At 49.3% G+C, this 9,861-nt stretch overlaps 1 protein-coding gene across 1 annotated transcript; it reads right to left on the reverse strand.

Annotated features, from left to right (window-relative positions):
* Positions 1–2,254: 2,254 nt before the first annotated feature.
* On the reverse strand, positions 2,255–2,722 carry LOC147662933 (taste receptor type 2 member 40-like). The gene has a single exon (XM_086950784.1). It carries the CDS (start codon positions 2,720–2,722, stop codon positions 2,255–2,257), a length of 468 nt encoding a protein of 155 aa, XP_086806910.1.
* Positions 2,723–9,861: the final 7,139 nt, after the last annotated feature.

Below are 9,861 nucleotides of genomic sequence, written 5' to 3' on the forward strand. Positions count from 1 at the left end.
GATTCCAAGAGTTCATGGATGGAAAAGACACTAATCTAAAATATATACAAAATCTAAAACGGGTTAAAAGAAAACGATCATAATTAGTCATGGACAGGGATAAATATGGCTGTACAGTATTAGTCTCACAAAGGGCAGAAAGGTGAGAGTGTACTGTGGGTTTCAAGATTTCGACTCTCTTCCTCTTATCCAGCAAGTGGTTCAGGCAGATGGTTTTTAATGTCTTCCTGGGAATATTGTCCATTGTGGATGGATCCGAGAAATATGAATGTAAACCAATCTCGGTCAAAAAGTGCTTAACATATCCCAGCCATTCCATTCTGTCCGCATGGTCCAAACTGAGGGTGTCACGTAGCAGGGCCCGATTCATAACGCATTCGTTAGTAGTCCATACCCTGTGCCACAGTAGGATAGGTTGAATTCTGATAATATCCGTTATGTGGGGTTGGCCAAGTTCAGCGTGACAATTAAATGTGGCAGCACACTGTGGAACTGCTAGAACTCCCCTCAGAAATTTGTTCTCAACCAGCTGGATTTGGTCAACATTTGCGTGTCCCCACAGGCCTGAGCCATACATAGCCACGGACAAGCATGTAGCTTTATAGATGGTTAACATTTCCTTTATCGGTTTCCTGCCCAATTTTCTAACAAAATTCTGTAAAGCCATGATCGTTTTCATAAATAAAAGAGTTCTAGCCTTAATAGCGCTTGTCCAAGAACCTGACTCATGGAATAAAATGCCCAAATAAGAGAAGGTTGGGGTGTTATCCAGCGGCACATTATTTAAGAAGATACGCTTCCTTAGTTTACCTGGTTTTAGGCCACAATTCATTGTGAAGGTCTTGCTACAGTTTACTAGTAGGTCCAGGTTCAACATAAATTTCTCGAAGCTGACCACTAGTTTCTTCAGGGCACGTGGAGTGCGTGCCATGAGTACTGCGTCATCCGCATACATGAGCGCAGGGATTTCCCTCCTCCCCACCCTGGGCATATCCCTACACTCCTGCAGCAGATGACGCTCGAGCCCATTGATATATAAGAGGAACAGAAAAGGTGCCAATACGCAACCTTGCCGCACTCCACGGCCTACACTAAATTGTCTGGAGCATTCACCTCCCCTGCCATAGCGAACAGAGGCTGTGGCTCCACTGTAGAGTTCCCTCAAAAAACAAATAATGTTATTGTCCACCCCCAAACCTTTCATTATGTCCCACAGTTTTGAGTGTGATACACAGTCGAAACGCTGAAGAAAGGTCGACAAAAGTAAAATACAAGCGTTCAGATTTGATCCTTATATATTTATGCTGCAAAAGCATTAGGTTTAACCCTTGCTCAATTGTACCAATCCCTTTTTGAAAACCAAATTGCAAATCACTAATAATGTCATTTTCCTCTGCCCAGCTTTGGAGTCTTGCCAACACAACACGTCCTAAGATTTTTACTGAAGAATCAAGAAGGGAGATTGGTCTGTAACAAGCACAGCTATTCCTATCCCCCTTCTTGTAGATGGGAACAATGACTGAGGTGAACCAAGATTCTTTCAGACCCAGTGAGAGAGCTGCATTAAAAAGTTGTACTAACATTGGCCCCCAGATTTCAGTATTAGCTTTAAATAGGTCTGCCGGAATCCCATCGGGTCCGGCAGCCTTACCGCATTTTGTAGATCCCAAGGCTAAAAGCACTTCATCAATTGTTATAACCAGGTTGTAACTCTGTTGTACATCCAGGCTAGAGTTAAGACCCCCACCATGGATGTCTTCCTGTGCTTTATAAAGGTTTGAAAAATGGTCTACCCACTTGTCCTCGTCTATTGCAATCTCGATTCGCGCCGTGTGAGTTTCATAAGGGAAAGGGGTGTTTATTGCTTTCCAAAATGCAGCGGAATCTTTAGATTGCGCGGCCTCACATAGGGAATCTAATGCATCCTTGTTCAGCGCGGTTTTCCTTGCTCTCAGGGCCTGAGTATATGTGTTCCTGCACTCTCTTATTTCATTTTTATCCCTAGGGGATCTGTGTACTGCATGTTTTAGGTTTTTCAAAGCCCTTGTACATGCAGTATTGAACCAGCTTTTGGGCCCCTTGGCTCTGCGTTTTGCCTCCACCCTTAGGCTACTTTTTATGTTTGCAGCTATTGTTCCAAAGTGCTCAATAATTTGATCGTTAGTGGAGCTGTCACTTAGGCAAATCCTAAAATTATTTGAGCACGCCTCCCAAAGTTTCTCAAAGAAGGTTGTGGGGATTACTTTACTCCATTTTAATGTGTACCCATTTTGTCTCCCAAGGGTACACTGAGGAAACACGATCCCAATGCGGACCCCAGGATCAGCCACAGTACCATTTTCGAAATCTTGGCCTTTAGCCGGAGAAACAGAGGATAATTCAGTGTTATTATCTTCACACAGTAGAAGAAACACAGCCAGGCCGTCAGCCAGAAATTGAAGATGACCATGTATATTACAAACATATTTATGACAATATGGATGCTATTTGAGTAGTAAATATCAGTCCATATACGTGAAAGGCTGCTAATAAGAAACTCAGCACATTGAAGACAAATGTTTGAAAGTCCCAGAGTGAGCAGGAAAAGATCCGAGGACTTCAAGCGTGTGCCCTTCATCCAGTCTAAGCCATACACGGCCACAATGAATCCATTGGTGAGGATTCCCAAAAGAGTTTCAGCTGAGACAACAATTAGGAAAACTGCATTAAGGGGAGTCACCATTGTATGCCCTTAATTTACCTTTTGATGAATTAAAATAGTAGAACTGTTTTTTAGCAGATCTTGTGGCTTAGAGAAAGGAAAACAAAAATGCTCAACTGCTGGTCAATAAATGGTTCACACTCAAAGAGGAGAGAGGCTTCCATTTTGAAAACACGTTGTATTTCGTTGTTTTTCAGTTGTCAACATGGTAATAACAGATAACAAATTATGAGTTTTTTTCTTGTCTCTTGTCTCTGGTAACTGAGAGATCCCTATGACCGACGTCTGTGGAGTAACTTTCCTTATATTCCATCTGGCTGATCCAGTGATCTGCAGAAGTCACTTAACTTTGGTTAGATGCAAATCGTAGAAGTTTCATGTTACTCGAGAGTAGGAAAAGCTTCAAGCAAAGCACCTGCTTGTAGGGAAAAGAGCAGCAGAGCTTGGAAGTATAAACAGTAATGCATACTTCGTTATCTCATCACTGTAGTGAGTTCATTTCCATTTACTTTCTAATCCTCTGCAGTTTTCAAAATGTGAAAAATTAATAACAATGCCAGAGAGCACACATCTCAGATTAACCGCCTACCCACGAAAATGGGGTCCTTTGATTTATATGTGTCTCTTCGAATTATACTGATACCATACACAGAAATATTTGAGGGATTTGGCCACATTTTGACTTTCTAGGATAAAGCATGCAGGTATTCTCTACATGGTCAGTGACTGGCTACCCCCACCTCCCTGTTGAACCACACCATAACCCTGTAGAGATTGACATACGCAGGTTGTCTTTGGAAGGCGGGGGGTCAAGGGACCCCCCGGCCGTATTTATTAAAATATGAAAACAATAAAACTTGTAAATGAACATTACATCAATATTAAATATGCAAAATTCATGACATTAGATATACAGCATTGTAGACAGGTATGAAAGGCTAACCTTAACAAGTGTCTAATACAGCGTGTTTCCTAACCGAATCTAACATCCTGCATCTGAATTTTGCATTCTAACATTTCTGGCCTTATGGCAAGGTCACTAACTGGTGTCAGGTCCTACTAGCCACGCCCTTACGTGTAAGTGCGCATGCGCGACAGAGCCCGCTTACCCTGTCCGCATCCTGAACTCCATTTAACCAATAAGGAGGGCCCTTACACTCTGCGTCATTTGCTGACGTCATGGTGTATGTGCGGGGTGGCTACCAGCCTAAGGAAAGCGTGACTCCCTTCCCCGCACCCTTTGAAGCAAGCGGATATCCCTGCCCCCGAAGTTCTAGGAGGGACCAGTGGCCCCTCCCCCTGGGCGGCCCCATCCGAGGATGGTGACGCCCCCTAGGACCTTAAATTGCTGCTCACCGATCATGACCTTACCGCATGACCAGCCTCTAATAAATACGACGATTGACCTGTGGAAAAAAAGGCCTAAAGGACAACTACACTATCCTAAATCAACATAGTAGCAATGACATAATATATTACTGTAAATTGGGAAAAAGGCCCAGGTACAAACTTAATACACTTACATGATACAAAACACTCCTGTAAACGGGAAAAAGGTCTAAGTCACTGGTAACCAATGGGAAAAAAGGTTGGAGAAACTGCCAGGAGTGGGAGCGGACTGGGAGCAAGAAGGCGCCCAGCCCGCTCCCCTGGCCTTAAATCCCTAGCGTTTGCCGGCGGGGGGGGGTGGGGGCGCTTGTCCAGCCGGCCCGCCCCCCTTGCCCCTGAAGCATACTACCGCTTCCGGGTCAAGGGCCAGTGACAGCCAATCGGTGATGGGGCGCGCCGCACGGCGTCATCAAAGTGCGCCGGGAGGACGTGCCACCACCACCGAGGGGCAGGGGGAGGGGGGGGGGGGGGGGACTCGCAGCACCGTTATGCGGGCGTGTGGGCCGAGCGCCCACCACTTTTCAGGTACATCTCTACAGTTTTTTGTACAAGGAGTGCTGATTTTTAAAGTTTAAAATACACCTTATTCGTCATATTATTTCAATACGAGTACTGTGTGGATGGGTTGGTAGTGGCTGACAGGGGCAGGTCATCAAGCCCCAGGATTCTCCTTGTTCTGGAAGCGGAGCCACAATCTGCTAAGTGCCAGTTGGGTGCATAGATTCATTCCTTCACCATGGCGGGGGACACAGTGGTAGAGGGTAACAGAGGCAGAACTTCAAGCTCCAGGATTCACCATGTTCTGGAGGTGGAGCCACGATCTGTTAAGTTCCAGTCGGGTGCATAAATTCACCTTTCATTCACTGCAGTGGGAGATGCATTGGTAGTGGCTGACAGGGGCAGGACTTCAAGCCCCAGGATTCCAGCCCTGCCAAGTAACACGCATTGGGCGGGCGATAGACTTCCGGATTTCAGTCTGGTGATCCACGTCACCGCACTGAAAAGCATTTTCATGCATTCATAGCATTTCAGCTGTCCACAGGAGCACTGCTATTTAGCACCCTCACTGACTACCAAAGCTCTTAGCTTGCGGGCAGTTTTAGCTCGCAGCGGGATTCAATGTTATACCCAACACTGTGTCAATCACTGTCACCAGTCTAGCCCATGATTTAATACGCCCAATCACTGTAGGAACCGTGGGCGGGCACAGCTGTGTGGCATCGTTTCAGGTCTTTGGCAGCCTGAGCCCTTATAGCCCGTTGCAGCAGCACGCAAAACACAGCACGGCCGGCGTAATGATTTGGCCGTGGCCAGAGAGCAGTGGTGATGCGTGCCCGTCTCAGCAGCGCCCTGTAGTCCAGTGCAGCCAATGGCTGAGTGTCCGATGATCTAGACTCCGATCACGGCACTGTCTGGGACTGTGCCAGTGCAATCAGCTGGCCCATACCGTCAATGGAGTTCACATCTGTAACAGAGTAAGTGAAGTGCCACTCACTGTTTCTTCTCTGAGTGACTACTTGGCTTCCAACAGGATCTCCGTGAACGAACTTTGTAGGTACAGTGGAAGGCCCAGCACTTAATGCTTGTTATCACACACATTAAGCCGAGCGCCTCTCTTAGTGAGTGTACCTTTAAGGTCTTCTAACAGTACAGCCGTTTCTCATAGCTGCCACGGTTTCAGATTCAGTGGCGTAACGAAACATGAGGGGGCCCCCCTGCAAACTACATGGAGGGGGCCCCCCTCCCATCCTCCATGCCTGTCTAGAGCTCTCAGGCCAGCGACCCACCATACTGCAGGTGATGCGGGCGATTGTTACGCCACTGTCACCAATGCAGCCGTTAATAGCAACACTGGATGGTGGAGTTAAAGGTTGGGCTTAGTCTGCCAGCAGGCTGTCATAGGTGGTGGTCCATTCATTACAGGGTCCCTGCCATCAGTAGGCCGGGGAAGTTTGCCCAATTTTAGGTGGGTTTCCTGATGCAGACTCCTGTCATGATATACAACATCGGGCCCACTCATCGTTTAGTTTTGACAAAAGTGCATTCACTGCTCCTTCCCGTTTCCGTTTTAAAACATTGGACAAAGCGACAATGCAGTATTTCAAAAGCAGATATAACTACAAAGAGCACATTTTGATAATACATTTTTATTTTTATTAGACAATAGCAATCTTAAGAGGCATTGCATAGCTTCATATACACTTTGACCCCAATTCCATCACAGTCTCTCTCTCTCTCTGTCAGTCAGTATCTCTCTCTCTTTCAGTCAGTCAGTCTATCTCTCTCTGTCATTCAGTCTCTCTTAGTCAGTCACTCTCAGTCAGTCAGTCTCTCTCTCTCTCTCTCTCTCTCTCTCTCTCTGTCTCTCTCTGTCAGTCAGTCCCTCTCTGTCAGTCAGTCTCTCTCTCTGTCAGTCAGTCTATCACTCTCTGTCATTCAGTCTCTCTCAGTCAGTCTCAGTCAGTCAGTCAGTCTCTCGCTCTCTATCTGTCTGTCAGTCAGTCTCTCTCTGTCAGTCTCTCTCTGTCAGTCTCAGTCAGTCTCTCTCAGTCAGTCTCTCTTAGTCAGTCTCTCTCTCTGTCAGCCAGTCTCTCTCTCTCTGTCAGTCTCAGTCTCTCTCTCTGTCAGTCAGTCTCTCTCTCTCAGTCAGTCTCTCTCAGTCTCTCTCAGTCTGTCAGTTTCCCTCTCTTAGTCAGTCTCTCTCTCTGTCAGTCTCTCTCTCTGTCAGTCAGTCTCTCTCTCTCTCTCTCTCTCTCTGTTAGTCAGTCTCTCTTTCTCTGTCAGTCTCTCAGTCTCTTTCTCTCTCTGTCAGTCTTTGTCAGTCAGTCTCCCTCTCTGTCAGTCAATCTCTCTCTCAGTCAGCCAGTCTCTCTCTCTCTCCCAGTCTCTCTCTCTCTCTCTCCCAGTCAGTCAGTCTCTCTCAGTCAGTCATTCTCTCTTTACCCCGGTCAGTCAGTCTCTCTCTCTCTCTGTCAGTCAGTCTCTGTCAGTCAGACTCTCTCACGCAGTCTCTCAGTCAGTCTCTCTCTGTCAGTCTCTCTCCAAGTCAGTCTCTCTCTGTCAGTCTCTCTGTCAGTCAGTCTCTCTCACAGTCAATCAGTCTATCTCTCTGTCAGTCAGTCTCTGCCTCTCTCTCTCAGTCTCTCTTTCTCAGTCAGTTTCTCTCTACCTTAGTCAGTCTCTGTCAGTCAGTCAGTCTCACTCTCAATCAGTCTCTTTCTCTCTGTCAGTCAGTCACTCTCTCTCTCAGTCAGTTTCACAGTCAGTCAGTCTCTACTCTCTCTCCATTCTCTCTCTCAACTCTGTCCACTCTATCTCTACTGTCTCTCTCTCCACGGTCTCTCCTCTGTCTCTCTCTCCACTCTCTCACTATCTCTCTCTCCACTGTCTCCCTCCACTGTCTCCTTCCACTGTCTCCCTCTACTCCCTCTCTCTCCACCCTCTCCCCCTTCTCTTTCTCTACTTTCTCTCCACTCTCTCTCCACTCACTCTCTCCACTCACTCTCTCCACTCACTCTCTCCACTCACTCTCTCTCCACTCACTCTCTCTCCACTCACTCTCTCTCCACTCACTCTCTCCACTCACTCTCTCCACTCACTCTCTCCACTCACTCTCTCTCCACTCACTCTCTCTCCACCCACTCTCTCTCTGTTGTCTCCCTCCACTGTCTCTCCCTCCACTGTCTCTCTCTCCACTGTCTCTCTCTCCACTGTCTCTCTCTCTCCACTGTCTCTCTCTACTCTCCACTCTCCACTCTCTCTCCACTCTCTCTCTCTCTCTCTCTCTCCACTCTCTCTCTCTCCACACTCTCTCTCTCCACACTCTCTCTCTCTCTCCACACTCTCTCTCTCCACTCTCTCTCTCTCTCTCTCCACTCTCCACTCTATCTCTCTCCACTCTCTCTCTCCCCTCTCTCTCTCTCTCCACTCGCTCTCTCCACTCGCTCTCTCCACTCGCTCTCTCCACTCGCTCCCTCCACTCGCTCTCTCCACTCGCTCTCTCCACTGTCTCTCTCTCCACTCTCTCTCCACTCTCTCTCTCTCCACTCTATCTTTCTCTCCACTCTATCTTTCTCTCCACTCTCTCTCTCCACTCTCTCTCTCTCTCTCCACTCTCTCTCTCCACTCTCTCTCTCCACTCTCTCTTTCTCCACTCTCTCCAGTGTCTCTCCATGCTCTCTCCACTCTCTTTCTCTCCACTGTCTATCTCACCTCTCTCTCCACTGTCTACTCTCTCTCCACTGTCTCTCTCCACTCTCTCTCTCTCTCTAGCCACTCTCTCTCTCCACTGTTTCTCTCCACTGTTTCTCTCCACTCTCTCTCTCTCCACTCTCTCTCTCCCACTCTCCCTCACAAACTAGTGTGCGTTCCATGGGTGTCCGCAGAAATGTTTCCAGGGGGGGCACATTTTTAACTTCATCACCATCCCCCTTGCACCCTTCTCTCCTCTGCCTTGCACCCTTCTTGCCCTCCCTCTTGCACCTTTCCCCCCTCCCCCTTGTATCCTTCTCCCCCTCCCCTTGTACCCTAGTCCACCTCCACCTTGAACCCTTTTCTACCTTGCACCATTCTCCCTCTGCCTTGCACCCTTCTCCCCTCTGCCTTGCACCCATCTCCCCCTCCACCTTGCACCCTTCTCCCCCTCCGCCTTGCACCCTTCTCTACCTTGCATCCTTTTCCTCTCTGCCTTGCACCCTTCTCCCCCTCTGCCTTGCACCCTTCTCCTCTCTGCCTTGCACCCTTCTCCCCTCTGTCTTGCACCCTTCTCCCCTTTGCCTTGCACCCTTCTCCCCTTTGCCTTGCACCCTTCTCCCCTTTGCCTTGCACCCTTCTCCCCTCTGCCTTGCACCCTTCTCCCCTCCGCCTTGCACCCTTCTCCCCCTCCGCCTTGCACCCTTCTCCTCTTTTCCTTGCACCCTTCTCCTCTCTGCCTTGCACCCTTCTCCCCTCTGCCTTGCACCCTTCTCCCCTCCGCCTTGCACCCTTCTCCCCTCCGCCTTGCACCCTTCTCCCCTCCGCCTTGCACCCTTCTCCCCTTTGCCTTGCACCCTTCTCCCCTTTGCCTTGCACCCTTCTCCCCTCTGCCTTGCACCCGTCTCCCCCTCCGCCTTGCACCCTTCTCTACCTTGCACCCTTCTCCTCTCTTCCTTGCACCCTTCTCCCCTCTGCCTTGCACCCTTCTCCCCTCTGCCATGCACTCTTCTCCCCCTCCGCCTTGCACCCTTCTCTACCTTGCACCCTTCTCCTCTCTTCCTTGCACCCTTCTCCTCTCTGCCTTGCACCCTTCTCCCCTCTGCCTTACACCCTTCTCCCCTCTGCCTTGCACCCTTCTCCCCCTCCACCTTGCACCCTTCTCCCCCTCCGCCTTACACCCTTCTCTACCTTGCACCCTTCTCCTCTCTTCCTTGCACCCTTCTCCCCTCTGCCTTGCACCCTTCTCCCCTCTGCCTTGCACCCTTCTCCCCTCCGCCTTGCACCCTTCTCCCCTCCGCCTTGCACCCTTCTCCCCTCCGCCTTGCACCCTTCTCTTCTCTGCCTTGCACCCTTCTCTTCTCTGCCTTGCACCCTTCTCCCCTCTACCCTGCACCCTTCTCCCCCTCCGCCTTGCACCCTTCTCTACCTTGCACCCTTCTCCTCTTTGCCTTGCACCCTTCTCTTCTCTGCCTTGCACACTTCACCCCTCTGCCTGGCACCCTTCTCCCCTCCACCTTGCACCCTTCTCCCCTCTGCCTTGCACCCTTCTCCCCTCCGCCTTGCACCTTTCTCTATCT

The sequence above is a fragment of the Lissotriton vulgaris genome, unplaced genomic scaffold, assembly GCF_964263255.1.
Source record: "Lissotriton vulgaris unplaced genomic scaffold, aLisVul1.2 SCAFFOLD_801, whole genome shotgun sequence".
Lineage (NCBI taxonomy): Eukaryota > Metazoa > Chordata > Amphibia > Caudata > Salamandridae > Lissotriton > Lissotriton vulgaris.

What these genes read in the sequence shown, in the direction of transcription:
- LOC147662933 (XM_086950784.1), bottom strand. Translation starts at nt 2,722, where the DNA reads ATGGTGACTCCCCTTAATGCAGTTTTCCTAATTGTTGTCTCAGCTGAA.